The sequence below is a fragment of the Thamnophis elegans genome, chromosome 2 (genome assembly GCF_009769535.1).
Source record: "Thamnophis elegans isolate rThaEle1 chromosome 2, rThaEle1.pri, whole genome shotgun sequence".
In the NCBI taxonomy this organism is placed as follows: domain Eukaryota; kingdom Metazoa; phylum Chordata; class Lepidosauria; order Squamata; family Colubridae; genus Thamnophis; species Thamnophis elegans.
Window position 1 is genome coordinate 36,740,090 of NC_045542.1, and position 16,265 is coordinate 36,756,354.

Here is a 16,265-nt window from a genome sequence, read left to right on the forward strand (position 1 = left end):
TGGTGGAGGTAAAGCACAACCATCTCTGATGGTTTTCCTGTTGTTCATCTGGGCAGCTATCATTTTTTTGCTTTTTTAAAAAAAACTCTATACTTAGGAATCTAAAATTATTTACTAGGTTGAAGTGACCGAAGCAAAATAAGGAAGAAATATTTACAACCGCCTTGTTGCTCACCTTTACAAACAACGTTTAAGAAAAAGAGAACTAATAATATATAGGATCATAGTTCTGTTTATTAAAATCATGTCAGAGTGTCAGTATTTTTGCCTCTATGTTAGGCATCTTCTAAAAGTATGTGATTTGTGCATTGGAACTCTGCTGAAAGGGATACTTTGCCATTCATGTTAGTTCATTATTGGAGAAAAGGTTATTAAAGTGCCCAAATGTTTAATGATTGAGCATCTGGCTCTAGATAAGCATGCCTTGTTTCTGGAATTCTACCAGCATATTTTTATCTTCACAATTATAAACATTAATAACATCTTTAATGCAGTATTAATATTAAATATAACCTCTTCAACATGCTAAGTTCTCTAATGACTACTTCAGAATCTTATGTATGGTCCTAAAGTTGTAAGTAGGGCTTTTCTGAATTCGTATCAAAGATTTGAATTTGTACTAAAACATGTCTTACACTTTTAGAACAGGTATCACTTTATCCATCATCAACAGAGCACCCTTGGGAGCTATTATTTATTTCCTTAGGATGGTACCAATCCTAAGCTTACTAATTTTGTATTCAATTTATTTTTATTTAAATGACGATGCTGGCCAGAAAACAGCAGTGGGACATCAGCCACTAAGATAAATTGAATTGCTATCTTCCCTGTTTCCCTGAAAATAAGCCCTCCCCGGATAATAAGCCCAATCGGGCTTTTGAGCGCATGCACTAAAATAAGCCCTCCCCCAAAAATAAGCCCTCCCCAAAAATATTGCAACACAGCAGCAGCCATGAGGTGACCATGCTCGCCAGCTCCTGCATCTCAAAAATAATAAGACCTCGCCAAAAATAAGGCCAAGCGCTTATTTCGAGATCAAAAGAAAATAAGACCCTGTCTTATTTTGGGGGAAACGTGGTATTTTGCCTCCTACAGTTCCAGAACCATTTATAGATACAATTGAGCAAGTTAAGTTTGTCTTGTCTATATCTGAAGCCAGGCTCAATAAAAGAAAAGTAGCAGCACCCAATAAAAAGTGAGCTCATTTGCTATAAAAGTCCCCACAACGCACAAACCACATTTACATATTCCTCCTTTTGCTCACATCTCCATCTGCAATCTGGAGCTTCATCCATGACTTTTCCTTCATTAAATATTATAACTGGGAGGTATGTTTGTTGCCTGGATCATATCCGTCAGATTGTATGCAAGCGTGGAACAAACAATGAAGTTCCATACTTTGGGGAGTTGCCTGCGTGCCATAATTTATACAAATGAATCTCAGAATAAAACTTTAGGTAGTGTAACTCGGAAGACATACTAGAGTTAATGGTACAGTCCACAACTGACATGATTACAAAAGCTTCTTTCAAGAATTTCTAGTCACAAGCTGGGAAAGTTGCCTTTTCTGACCTCTTAAAGATATGTAGCCATTTAGGCTAGATCCATGATGGCAAACCTATGGCACACATGCCAAAGGTGGCACGCAGAGCCATTTGTTAGGGCACACAAGGCGTTGCCCTGTCAACTCCAGAGCATATGCGCGTGCTGGCCAGGTGACTTCAGCGTTCATTTTTGGCCGCCTCCAGAGAAAGAAAAACAACCCAATGCGCAAACTAGAAGTTCAGGAATGGACTTCTGGGTTGCTTGTAGGGCTGTTTTTCACCCTCCGGAGGCTTCAGGGAAACCTCCTGAAGCCTCCAGAGGGCCCGTGGTGGAGGGGAGGCTATTTTCGTCCTCCCCAGGCTCCTAGAAAGCCTCTGGGGCCTGGGGAGGGTGAAAAAAGGGACCATCGCGCGCCAAAAGCGGAGGGAGGCTGGGATCAACCATGCATGCGCAGGGGGTCATGCACTTAGAATTATGGGTGTGGGCACACCCGCGCACGACCCCCCCCCCCCGTGCTCCCCCTGCGTTTGGTACACAATGGCAAAAAGGTTAGCCATCAGTGGCCCAACCTGATAAAAAATCTTATCCTTATCACATTCTCATCCTTCAAATTCTACTGGAGATGAGCTAGGGCAGAAATGAGAGGATGACATCCAGTATCCCAGAAGGACTGACAGCTGCTTCGGTTTTAATATAAAGAAGTAGAAACTGACACATAGCTATCATAGTTGCCAATCTAGAAAGATTACCAGCTCATACCATTATCCCAGCAGTGCTCCTCTATATTGGCTGAGGCCTGCTGACCTTATGATGATCTGTCTGCTTTTCCAGTTTCTTCCTGATATTTCCTAGGCAGAGAAAAACTGCATTTAAATCACCATATAGAGTAAAAGCAATTATTGTCCTAACCAAGCCTTGAACATACTAATTATGTCAAGTTTCTGTCTCATTTGAGTTGTTCGGAAGCTATTCTTTCTGAAAAGAGAACTATTCCTCTTTTACCTGGCTAGCAAAGGACAGTTAATTACTTGGAAATGGTTTACTCCAACTGCTGCACAGAGTCATCTGCATTATTTAAGCTGCTTCAAACAATTACTGTTTGCAGATAAAGGAAAACCAGCCATATAATCTTCCTGCTTTTTCTCTCCTGAAGTTATAATTCCATCTATAAATGCCCCTTCTCTTTTTGGAGTGTTATTTATAAAAACACAAACAGAGAGCACGATGAGCTTCATTACGCTGTTGTTGTGTCATCGTCAACCTTCATGTCCACTTCCTAGTCAGTAGTAGAGGAATAGAAAAAGGAGTTGTTTCTTTATCCTATAGAATGATTGATCCCTCTGTAAGCAGCAGTATAAGAGTGAGGAGCATCAGGGGCTGGGAGAGAGACTCAAGCTGGGTTCCTCCTCCTGATCTCCCAGTTCTTTCACCAGTTTTACCTCATGAGTTTTGAATGGACTTTTAGCTTGGGACTCCGTGGTCTGGAGAGCCTCACTTCCTTTTGGATTTTCTTTTGAATGGCACCTCTGGTGTTTCACCAGCACGCCCCTCTGCCTGAATCTTCTCCCACACTCAAGGCAGCGGTACGGTTTTTCTCCCGTATGGATACGTTGGTGTGTAATGAGATCAGACAGCCTGGTGAATCTTCTGTCACACTCATCACAGGCGTAAGGTTTCTCTCCTGTGTGGATTTTTTGGTGCCGGGTAAGATCCGAAGGGTAGGCAAACTTCCTGCTGCATACCTTACAGCAGAAGGGCTTCTCCCCCGAGTGCGTTCGCTGGTGGGAGACCAGGTTGGAGTGTTGGATGAACCTTTTCCCACACACCCCACAGGCGTGGGGTTTTTCTCCCGTGTGGATCCTTCTGTGTGTCGTGAGGGAAGAGGAGGACACAAACCGTTTCCCACAGTCAGTGCAGGCGTAGGGCTTCTGGCCCATGTGGTTCCGCTCGTGGATCTTCAGGGCCGACTGGTGGCTGAAGCATTTCTGGCAATAGGAACAGTGGTAGGGCTGCTCTCCTGAGTGACTCCTCTGATGGCTGACAAGATATGCTCGTTGGCTGAAGGTATCTCCACACTCAGAACAAATGTGAGGCTTCTCCCCCGAGTGGATTTTCTGATGCCTTGTGAGGTGGGAAAGCTGGCTAAAGCTTTTCCCACACTCGACACAAAGGTAGGGCCTTTCGCCTGTGTGAACGTTCAGGTGTTTTGCCAGATCTGAAGGGCGAGTGAAGCTTTTGCCACATTCGATACATACATGGCTTTTCTCTCTTCTTTGGGTTCCCCCTGAGACTGGATGGGCTGCCACACTCCCCTTTTCCTTGCACTCCAGATGCTGCTGTTCCAGCTTGCTAGCTAGATTGACACCTGTAAGGAGACAAAGATGATCACAATGCAGCCCCACAGATCATGGTTAAGGAGGAGGTACACACCTCATAGGGTTAGGGTTAACCCTAAACCCTTCAAATAATTTGGCCACCTAATGAGAAGGAAGAACTCACTGGAGAAGAACCTAATGTTGGGGAAGTTTGAGGGCAAAAGAAGAAGGGGACGACAGAGAATGAGGTGGCTGGATGGAGTCACTGAAGCAGTCAGTGTGAGCTTAAATGGACTCCAGAGGAAGTTAGAGGGCAGGAAGGCGGAATGTTGTCCATGGGCTCACGATTGGTCGGATACGGCTTCGCAATTAACAACAACAATCCTAACCATTATAGGTGCTTTTCTAAATAATCTTGTTCTCCAGTTCAAGGTGTTTAAAGTCCAGCATGGCATGGGGCCAGATTATCTACAGAACCACCTTCATCCCATTACATCAGTCCCTCCCACCAAATCAGGCAGGGAAGGTACATTGCGGATCCCATTTGTTAAAGAATTTCCACTGGCGGGATCCAGGAAGAGAGTCTTCTCTGCCATTGCCCCCCACCTCTATGGAACACTCTTCCCCCAGATGTGAGACAGCCCCCATTCTCCTGAGCTTCCCTAAAGATATGAAAACATGGCTTTGCACCCTTACTTGTGGAGCAGAGGGGGCAGGCAGTCGTGGGGCTAGTTAGCTATCCTGAACGCCCTTTCATGCTGCCTTTTAATTTCATGTTGAACATTCCTTGCCCCTTTTAAATTTTATATGCTGTTCTTATGCTTTTAATATTTTGATATAATATTTTGGTATAGGGTTTCCTAACTGAGCAGGGGGTTGAACTAGAATAAATTCCCCAACCTTTTCGGCTTTGCAGTCCAGTAGGGGAGAAAGATGGTTACATGAATGTGGTAGACAAGCACAAACGTCGCTCCATTTGTGCCAGTGGTGGGCATGTGCACCTGCGCTCACACAAATGGGGTCCGTGCGCTCACCCACCACTTCCACGGCCTGATTCCAAAAGACTCAAGATCCACTAGCTGGCCACGGCCCAGGGATTGGGGACCCCTGGTCTAAAAGACCTTCAAAGTCCCTTCCAGCTCTTATTCGGTTAGTACAGTTCCCACCCCATCCTTCCTACAGCATATTGTCCTAAAAATGCCATGTGCTCCATGAAGACATCAATTCATAGCTATTCAAAAGCAGCAAATTGCAACCTGAGGCTAAAAATGTCCTTACCCATTGAGAGGTTAACAATATCCCCCCTCCTTCTCCGGGTGCCCGATTGCTGCTGCCTGACCTCCACTGACACTTTCCGTGCTTTTGAAAAATCCACAGCCACATCTTGAGACGATCGAGTCCCCTGAAATAACAATGAAGGTTAAGTTCATAGAACCATGATGGTTGAAGGTGTACTGGACTGTAGACAGGATACATGGGTTCAAGGAGTTGGGCAGCTGATCTCAGCTATTGAGGTTTAAAAAGAATACTATGCAAGCTTCTAAAAAAACAATCCCTGCCAATCAAATTGGAATACAACTGCATTTTATATGTATTATGGGCTATTTTAACCAGGGCAAGAGGAGTCTAAGAGATGATAGCATTTTCCCAGCACCCAAGTTTTACTGATCGAGGGGGAGAATGGCTGGCAGGATTAAACACAATCTCTGTGTGCCATAATGTGATTTGTTTGGTTTGGGTTATTGTATTGTGTACATTAAACCATCCATTCTATGTTGCAAATCATGTCTTAGGAATCAGAATATTGTGTGATCCCAAGGTAAATAACTTCCAATATCACCAAACTATTGTGCACAACTATTTTTTTCCTCCTTGGTAGGTTTCCCTGAAGATGGAAATAGAAACAGCAAACATAAAAGAGTGATAAGCAGCTAATGATAAAAAATGAAACCTTATAAACAAAACTAGATGAAAGAACAATAAATATATTTCAACAACATTTAGTGGAAATAGTGAAACTTTATATTTCACTCCCCTTCATCATTTAAGCATCTTCAGATTTCAAGTAAAGTGTCTTTCATTATGACCTGAATTTACCTAACAATAATATTATTATGCTCCATTTATTTGGTAGAAATGTTCTCTCTCCATGTTGAAGGATGGAACTTCCACTTCTGCAACCATTTATATATTTTTAGAATGAAATGTATACGTAATGTTACAACTGCAGAAAGCATTTGGAAGCAGAATTGGGGGACTTTCTCAGTAGTTTGGGGCGGGAAATGAATAAGCCTTCCAGATTTCTTAAATTTCAGTTTTCCTTCCAACCTGGTAGAATATTTGCCACTAGTGGGGGAAGATGGAAGTTGAACTCCACCAAAGATGGAGGGCCAACATTGCTGACTCCTCTTTAGCCCTATGAGCATGAGGGAGCCCCAATAGTGATGTGTTTGTAGGAGCACTGGGCTGTCTGCCCCATCAGGCCATGCCCCAATAAGGAGCATTTTGAGGCCATCAGAAAAAACAGCAAAATTCTTTCTTTATTGCTACTTCGGTAACATCAGAAGCTAATACAGGTAGTCCTTGAGTTATGACCACAATTGAGCCCCAAATTTATGTTCTTAAGTGAAACATTGGTTAAGTGGGTTTTGTCTCATTTTACGACTTTTCTTGCCACAGTTGTTAAGTGAAGCATTGCATTTGCTAAGTTAGTAACATGCTTGTTGAGTAAATCTGAATTCCACACTGACTTTGCTTGTTGGAAGGTCACCAAAGTGGATCATATGACCCCAGGATGCTTCAACCGTCATAAAGATGAACCAGTTGCCGAGCATCTGAGTTTTGATCATGTGACCATGGAGGTGCTACAACAGTCATGATAAAAATGGTCATATCATTTTTTTTCAGTGCCATTGTAACTTTGAATAGTCACTAAAGGAACTGTTGTAAGTCTAGGACTACCTGTTATTGGACAAATTATATTTTCCATTTTGCTTTTTCTCAGCGTTCCAACTTTTGCAGCCTGTTTTGGAAAACTGAGGCTTCAAAAGATGAAAACTAGTCAAATAGGAAAGAAAAGGGCCTTTTTCATTAATGGGGATCACTTCTGTTACATTCTGATAGCCAAATGGTAGGCTCCACCAAGGTCCTCCATTCTGGCGGGAAAATACTCCAAGCCGATTGGCCGAGCTGTCTGACAGCTCCCTATAAAAAGGCTAGCTGTCAGACAGGCCAGTGCTGGATTTCTAAATAGTTATCTAAAAAAAAGCTGTTGTTTAACACTGAGTCTGTTTCATCCATTCACCCAATCTAACAACTTCTTTTCTCTTTATTCACATCAGGTGACTAAAGAGATGAACAGGTTTGCTTGCTGCTAGTTTATGCAGGCAATAGTAGCCGTTACCAGTGGTGGGATTCAGCCAGTTCGCACCACTTCGGGAGAACCGGCTGTTCACTTTCTGAGCAGTTGGTGAACTGGCTGTTGGAAGAAGTCATTAGGGCAGAGAACCGGTTGTTCAATTATTTGAATCCCACCACTGGCCATTACTGCACGTTTTTAAACAAAAAGGTGAACGGACTGAGTAGAGGTCAACCATCCTTCAGCATTGGTCTCTTAATCCGGGACTGACAGGAGCCATAATTCCACCCTAAGAGAAGTGCCGTCAATTTCCTAGCCTGACATGGACATGTTCTAACCGTAGCATCTGAGGTCATAGGAAGAGAGAGAAGGGGGCCAGGTCTGAAGCCGCACCTTGCCTACTGCTTGTCCTGTAACAAATAGGCCTCACCTGCACCTCCTGCTGCTTCTCTTCTTGCTGCCGCAAAATGAAGCCTTCGGCCAGGGCCACTGCTTGGGCACAGGTCTCTGGGCTACGTTCCCTGACCTGGTTCTGGATGTCCTGAGGCAAGACGGTCAAGAACTGCTCTAAAATCAGCAGCTCGACAATTTGCTCTTTGGTGCGGCGCTCTGGCTCCAGCCAGCAATGGCAGAGTTCCCGCAGGCGGCCACAGACCTCCCGAGGCCCCTCGGCTTCCTGGTAACAGAATTGCCTGAAGCGCAGGCGGTGTAGCTCCGTGCTGGGCAAGTTTTCGTGCAGGAAGATGGCCTTGACTTTCCCACAGGCTTTTTTGCCTCGAGCGCTCTTGCCGCTCAGCGCTTGCTGGCCTTCTGCCCTGAATGCCGGCTTCAGCCTGGTCACCCCGTCACCTCTGGGCCACTGACAGACTCCAAACACTCTCTCAAAAGTGATCAAGTCATCCCAAGAAGTCATATCTGGGAGGCCTGGGCTGCCCCATACCATGGCCGGAGAAGGAAGAGCCTTCAGGTATTCCCACCACTGGGTAGGCATGTTCTCTGGCTGTAACATTGCTCCATGGGGTAGTTCCCATCTGATCCTTGGCTGAATAGCAAAACGCTCCCTCCCTGCTTGTTCTGATGCCTCTGTTGATCCCAGCCCTGCCGGCACCTTCTCCATTTTCTGTACCAGGCACACCTCCTTGTCAAATGTTGCCTGAACCTCTACCTCACACACTTAGTTTGTCACACACCTATGTACTCAAATCAGGTATTTTATCTTGCTGGGGATATTTCCAAATCCATGCTTATCCCTTCCCCCACCCCCTAACCCCCATTATTGTCTTGCTATTTTGGGAGCCTCCTCTATTTTCATGCCCTTGCCCTCCTGTGCTATTGAATCCACCCAAAGGGCGCTAAAAAAAACAACTCCACACAACTGTGGGCTTGATGCCAGGAGCGAAGGCCTATCGGTGACCAGCTCAGAGTTCTAGTCCAATTATCTGGAGCTTCTTCCTGGAAAGAAACAGACATAAAACACCTTTTATAAATTTGTCTCCTCTTTTTCCCCAAAGAGCTTGGGACTGTGTACATAAATCTTTTGAGTTTCTTCTTTAAAAAAAATTGGGACAGGTGAAATTGAGGATGGTTGATCATTCATTTCAGGACCTTCTCTTGAACAAACTGACCGACAGTATTTAAATATGGCAGAGTCTAGGCCTGTAATGGCGAACTTATGGCACCCACGCCACAGGTGGCACGCAGGGCCATATTTGCTGGCATGCCAGTCATCAGCTCTGGTGCACATGGGTACGCTGGCCAGACTGATTTTTTTGTTTTCCGGAAGGCTGTGGGAGGCTGTTTTCACCCTCCCCAGGCTTCAGGAAAGCCTCCGGAAGCTGTGGAGGATGAAAAATGGCCCCAATGGGCCAACCAGAAGTTTGTTCCTGAACTTCAGGTTGCCCTGTTGGACCTGTTTTTCACCCTCCAGAGTCTTCGGAGGCTTTCCTAAAGCCTGGGGAGGGCGAAAACGGCCTTCCACGGCCCTCTGAAAACCGTTTTCACTCTCCCCAGGCTTCAGGAAAGCCCTGGAGCCTGGTGGGGGGGTGCGCATATGTGCGGGGAAGGATTGAATCAGTGTAGGCACTGCACACACACACAGTTTTGGCACGCCATAAGAAAAAGGTTTGCCATCACTGCTCTAGGCCATATGGCACACACACACAGATATACATGACATATCATCATATTATATATTATATAATATACATATAATTATGCAGAATCAAAAGGATTGCAGAATCCCATGGTCACCATTTTGTGACCTTTGCTGATGGCTTCTGTCAAGCAGAGTCAATGGGGAAAACAGCAGGAAGTCACAAGTTGTGATCAAGTGATATGACTCAACAACTGTTATTCATTCACTTCATGACCCATAACGACAACTGCCAGCATAAACCACTACAGTCACATGATTTTTCTGGTTTATGACCGTGCTGGTGGTTAGAGATGCAGTTTCTAATCCCAGTTATGTTCATTAATTGAGGAATATCTCCTGACATACTGCATATATAGATAGTCCTCGACTTACGATCATAACTGAGCCCAACATTTATGTTGCTAAGCAAGATGGTTTTTAAGTGAATTTTGGCCCATTTGACAACCAGGAGACTGGGATTTTTGGTCCTGCCTTAGCCAAAAGCCAGTTGAGTGACCTTGGACCAGCCATTCCATTTCAGCCCTAGGAAGCAGCCAAGGGCAAACCACTTCTGAAATCTGGCTAATACAAGTGCAGGGACTAGCCCAGGTGGTCACCAGGAGTGACACAGTTTCTGCCAGAAGATGTCAATTTTGGGCTGAGAATAAGGAACACCTTAATTTCATTGAATTTATGCATCCGTGTAACAGTCCTACCTTTCTCCTGTACAAGCAGATTTACAGCTCTCCATCTATGTACTGTGGGAAGGACATTTCTTTCATCAGTACGATGTATCTTTCCTTCAGTTTTCAGAAAAGCATATGATATTTTCAAGTGACATTTTCATCAAATATTCTGGTCAGACCCTGTGCTTTGATAACCAAAGAGAGTGAAACACTATGAGTGGTTTCTGTCATTTCTGATAAGGCTTTCACACCTAATTAGTTATCTAAGAGTTTGAGACCAGCTCTGTAAACAGAATAACAGAAGACTTGGAGTCCAAGCCCCCTGGTCAAACAGGAGACCCTATCCCACTTGAGACAAAGGGCTGTCCAGTCTCTTCTTAAAAACCTCCAGTGGTGGAGCACCCACAACTTCTGGAGGCAAGTCATTCTCATTGTCAGAAAATTTCTTCTTAGTCCTAAATTGGATCTCTCTTTGATAAGTTTCCATCCATTGCTTCTTCTTCTGCCTTCAGGCCAGAGGTGGTATTCAGCCTGTTCGGAACGGTTCACCCGAACTGGTAGCGGAAATCGCGGGTGGGCCTGCCCATCCACCCAAGCTCTATGCCATCCTATTTAGGCATGTTTTTGAGGCAGAAGGCGTATGTGTGAGCAAAGTGCATGCCCAGAAGGCCGGGCGCATGAGCAGAATGTGCATGAAGCAGGCAGGCACACATGGGGCGAACCGGTAGTAACAAAATGTGCAACCCACTGCTGCTTCATGCTCTTTCTACTATGACATGGCCCACAAAGTTTTCCTGGCTGTTATTTTTAGTAAAAAGGCTCAGGGAACAAGGGAAAGATAAAACTCCATCCCTTCTCTTTCTAAACCCTTTGAACATCTACTACTCAAGGCTGACAGCACAGGCCTCCTTCAATCCAGTGCTTCCCAAAAGTTTTGACACATCAGCTCCAGTACCTTCTAGCCACAGCCGTGCTGGCTAAGGCTTATGGACCCTGAAGCATCAATGGTTCTGCAAGGTGTCAATTGGGATGAAAACACCCCAGAATCAGCAACCTTTCAAGATTTAGTGAAAGGGAGGCCATCTGAACACTGTTTACACATTTTGTCTTTGAAAAATAGCTGGGTGCTCACATTTTAGGGAGCCTTTATTGCGCTTTATTATAAGTATCACCAAGAGACAAGCCCCATGTTAGGCCATTTGTACTTTATCTGTCTGTCTGTCTATCTAAATGGCTGTATGTGTGTGTTCCAGCATAACTCTGGAACGCCTTGAGCAATTTCAACCAAACTTGGTACATAGATGACTTACTCTCTGGAAACAAATACTGGGGGGGGTAAGACACCTCTAACACCCCTCGGTGTGTGTGTTCTGTTAAGATATACAGTCTGTTGTGCCTTAAATGGCTTCTACTGTACTGCCTTAACATGGCTTCTACTTACAGTGCTGTGGAGTTGCCATGGTAATGGCTTCACAGTACTCCACAAGGGGGCTCCCTCTAGTAAGGGGAAAAATCCAACATTATGGAAGGAGGGATAAATAAATACCAGGACAGCATCAGGTTATCAGCTAATTATTCTTATTATTTTCTGAGAGCAACACAGGAGAAGTGATGGGCTGATCAAATGCACAGATATATGCTCTCCCCTTCCACTTATGACAATGTGCATATGTTGGGGGGGGGGGACAAATATCAAATATTCTTAATCAATACTTTATCACTTGGAGAATTTATTTCTTGGAGCCATCAGATGTGTGCTGATGAGTGTTGCCTAAATATTTCCCTGGTGTTTGTGGTTTCCTTATTTAGGAATGGGTAAGCTATAATAGACTAAAAAAAACTACAGAGGTATGTTAACTGAAGAAGACACCAAGCGAAGGCTAAGTTCACAGAGCCCTTAAAATCCTTCTGTTTAGGGGGCTAACCCCCCCCCATCATGCATCACTCCCCTCTGACACCCCTCAATCTACACAGGTATTAGAAAATGGGAAAAGTCAGTTGGAGAGATGGGGGGGGGCAGGATTTTTATCGGATCCTGTGATGCTCCATCTCTATTTTCTCTCTCCTTCCCTCTCTCAATTACGAAGTCTGATTGATTTTTTCTCCTCTGGGAAGCTAGAGAACTTTGGATGGGGAAAAAAATGGCCTGATGGGACAAACTCCCCGCTCTCCAAATCCTGTGCCATTATTCAGTCCTGATTAACAAGACACAGGGAAAGTTCCCCCTTCCTTTCTTCACCATAAAACACAAAGCAAAAGTCTGACATTTTGTTGTTGTCAAAAAAGAAGAGAAGGAAGAAGTGAAGCCCATGCTCCTTCCTTCCTCCTATCTATCTCCTTCCTTCCTCCCTTCATTTTCTTCCTCTCTTCTTCCTTCATTTCTTTCTTCTTTCCACATTTCTCTCCTTCCTTCTTCCCATTTCTCTCCTTCCTTCCTCATCTATTTCCTCCCTTCTTCTTTTCTTCTTCCTTTATTTCTCTCCTTCCTTTCCATATTTATCTCCTTCCTTCCTTCCTTCCACATTTATCTCCTTCTTTCATTTATCTCCTTCCTTCCTCATTTATCTCATTCCTTTCTTTCCACATTTCTATCTTTCCTTCCTACCTTCCTCATATATCTCCCTTTCTCATCTCCTGTCTTTCTCGTTTATCTTCCTTCGTTCCTTCCTTCTTTCCTTCCTTCCTTCATCTCCTGTCTTTCCCGTTTATCTCCCTCCCTTCCTTCCTTCCGTATGGCTGTAGGAGGGCCAGTGACGAACTAGTCGAACTGGACAAAGGAAGCGAAGGGGTTCCGTCGAAGGGCCGCAAAAGCGTCACCCTGCTCACCGCTCTCAGGACTCCGCGGCTCCGCCGCCTAACTTCACAAAGAGGCGGGGGACGTCCCCCCAAAAAACTCTACAGAAGTCAGCGACAAAGCCCCCTCCCCTCCCGTCCCTCCTCTCCCCACCCAGATTTTGTTTTTGGACTCCGCCTGATTCGCACCCCCCCCCCCCCGTTCCCGCCCTTGCAGATGCATCGGCTTCCCTTCGCCCGGCTGCCCCTTAAACTTACCGCTCCCCACAACTCCTGCCTCCACGCGGACCCCCGAGATCTCGAGCCCCGCAGACAATCCCGCCACCCCTTCATAACGTTCAGATGCCAAGGCTTTTAATCCAGGGCGGAGCAGGATGGACCCTTGGCTACCGCATCCCCCCTCTCGGCTTCCTGGGCCTCTCCAGGGTTTAGCTCTCGCTCAATAGGACTAAGCCGGCTTAAATCCAAAGGCTCCTGTTTAACTGGTTTGAGGATCGGGCTGCCAGTCATTGTAACTCTTGACGCGTCTCAGCACTGTGGGGGGTGGGGATGGAAAGGGTGGAAATAGTTGAGGGTGACTTTGACGCTTGGCAGCGCCAAGTATTCCTGGCGGGACTTTGCGAGCTCTTTGATTTCCATTGCACGAAGTATTTGTTTCTCCCGAACTAGAGAGCCACCTGAACCAAAATAGCTGATGGGATGGCAAATAAATATTAGCCTCGAAGTGGGATGTTTGGGATGGAGCTGCACGGGCATCTTGAATGTTTTCTTAAAGTTAGATTCAGAACATGCATAATGGCTCAGATTCCACACATAGCTCAATATGCTGTATCTCCGTATGAACTTTGGGGTCAATGGGATAATCTGTAAAAATAGAATAGAATACAATTCTTTATTGGCCAAGTGTGATTGGACACAATTTGTCTTTGGTGCTTATGCTTTCAGTGTACATAAAGAAAAATAAAATATATTTATTAAGAATCATAAGATATAACACTTAGTGATAGTCATAGGTTACTAATAAGCAATCAAACCATACTAGGAAACAAATAAAACAATATAAATTGTAAAGATACACACAATATGGTTATAGTCATAAGTGGGAAGTGATAGGTACTAGGAAGGATGAGAAGAAGAATAGTAATACAGTCTTGGTAAATAATTTGTGGAATTAGTTGTTTAGCAGAGTGATGGCATTCGGAAAAAAACTCCTTGTGTCGAGTTATTGTGGTGTGCAGTGCCGTTGTTTTGAGGGTAGAAGTTGAAACAATTTATGCCCAGGATGCAAGGGGTCTGTAGATATTTTCACAGCCCTCAATGGAAGGCAAGTTGGTAGGAATGTTTTTTTCTGCAGTTCTAATTATCCATTGAAGTCTGTGCCTGTCTTGTTTGGTTGCAGAGCCAAACCAGACAGTTATAGAGGTGCAGATGACAGACTCAATAATTCCTCTATAAAACTGAATCAGCAGCTCCTTGAGCAGTTTGAGCTTTCTGAGTTGGTGTAGAAAGAACAGTCTTGGTTGTGCTTTTTTGACGACATTTTTGATGTTATGTGTCCATTTTAGGTCTTGAGATATGATCGAACCTAAATTATTTGAAGGTCTCTACTGTTGATACTGTGTTGTCTAGTATTGTAAGAGATGGTAGTATAGGAGGATTTCTCCTAAAATCTATCACCATTTCTATGGTTTTGAGTGTATTAAGTTCAAGATTGTTCTGGTTGCACCACAAGGCTAGTTCAAAATACCCATCTGTATGCAGATTCATTGTTGTCTCGAATGAGGCCAATCACTGTTGTATCATTTGCAAACTTCAGTACTTTAACAGAGGGATCTTTTGAGATGCAGTCATTGGTGTATAGAGAGAAGTGGAGAGGACACACAGCCCTGGAGGGCTCCTGTGTTAATTGTACAAGTATCTGATGTGATTTTGCCTAGCTTCACCTGCTGCTTCCTGTCTGTTAGGAAGCTTATGGTAGATCCATTTACAAGTGTGGTCAGGTACAGCTAGCTGATTTAGTTTAGTTAGAAGAATATCTGGAATGATAGTATTGAGTGCTTCCACGTGCCAGCATTAGACAAAAAGCTCCAGTCAGATGATATGGGTTCACTTATTGGAATGGTTCACACAGGTTAATTAATTGTAGAGGTGGATTAGTGTTTTTTGTGGATGTCTTAACCTAGTTAATTAACCATGAAAATCCATTCTTTTTTTTCCCTGATAGCTTTACACCTATAGCCAGCAGGCAGCTGTATGGGAGAAATTTATTTTTGCCAATGATTGAGTCTGAAGCCAGCTTTTGAAATTAGGCTATATGTACATACTTAAAATGATAGGTTACAATCAGTAAGTTATAAGCTAAGCCTCTGTCATCTTGATCCTGTTTGTTGTGCCTAGCAGTTATCAGTTTCAGAAGCAGATAGCAGTCCTTTCTCCCATTTGTGGCTTCCCTACCATTTTCCCTATTGATCACTATTTGCACAAGTGCGTATGGGGAAGAAATATTCTGGCTTGTGTTTAAAAACGGGTTTCCAATTAATCAAGTGATTGGGAGGGGGGTATTTTGTTGTGGCTGGGTTATATTCTATTGGAAGTTTAGCACTGCATATGCATTATGTATGATTTTTGTTTGATTTTTGATTACTTACTTGATAATACGGAGCCGAATAAAGATGTAAACTGAGCCCTTGTGCACGGTTTGTACCAATGTGAGAATTTATATGAGGTTGGAAGTGCAGGGTTCATTTCAGTGAGTTGCCAACTGCTGTAGTAATCATTGATTGATGATTATTCATGATGATGATTCAATATGTTGAATCTGCCCTCACTTGGGGTACTCATTTTGAAACTGGAGATTGCAGCAAAATGTAAATATTCATCAAAATAAAGATCCAACACTAAGTATTCCCTGGTATATCCTTGGAAATTCACAAAGACAAAATGTACCCTTTCGTATATAAAGCTCACCATGGCTTTCCCAAGCTTATTTTCATACTGCCAAATGTTCAGGCAGAATGTCTGATTATTGTACTGCAGGTAGAAAATGTATTGAATTTGTATCTGCATTTCGCTTTATGAGCTCTCCTTACCTGATGATAGAGGGCCACCTTAAGGACCAGGTTTTCATTACTTCGATTTTCCATTTTTTTGATATGATGCTAATATTTTCAGAATCTATTACCATACAGAGTACATCACTTTTAAATTTTCACCTAAGATTTAAATTCTCAAAAAAGTAATACAGGAAAAATGAGTGTATACATATAATTATTTATATATGAAATTATATACTAGCAAAATAAAATATCTGACTAAAGGATAACACACATAAAAATTAAACTTCCAGTTATCCTTCCCATGCTATAATAATCTGTTCCCAGCCATCTAAGTAAGTACTAAGTAAGAATATGGTACTATATAAGAATATGGTACTA

At 43.7% G+C, this 16,265-nt stretch overlaps 1 protein-coding gene across 2 annotated transcripts; it reads right to left on the bottom strand.

The window, feature by feature from the left end:
- Positions 1–1,884: 1,884 nt before the first annotated feature.
- On the bottom strand, positions 1,885–13,273 carry LOC116502883 (zinc finger and SCAN domain-containing protein 31-like). Of its 2 annotated transcripts, none has more exons than XM_032208870.1 (5): positions 13,090–13,273; positions 10,069–10,218; positions 7,649–8,670; positions 5,139–5,262; positions 1,885–3,910 (listed from the first exon to the last, which is right to left on the bottom strand). In XM_032208870.1, the coding sequence occupies exons 3-5, from the start codon at positions 8,333–8,335 to the stop codon at positions 2,916–2,918; spliced, it is 1,806 nt and encodes a 601-aa protein (XP_032064761.1). In that variant the 5' UTR covers positions 8,336–8,670; positions 10,069–10,218; positions 13,090–13,273; the 3' UTR covers positions 1,885–2,915. The 2 variants fall into 2 exon arrangements, with proteins under 2 accessions (XP_032064761.1, XP_032064760.1); XM_032208869.1 differs by having other exon boundaries at positions 10,069–10,223.
- Between the last annotated feature and the right edge of the window lie 2,992 nt (positions 13,274–16,265).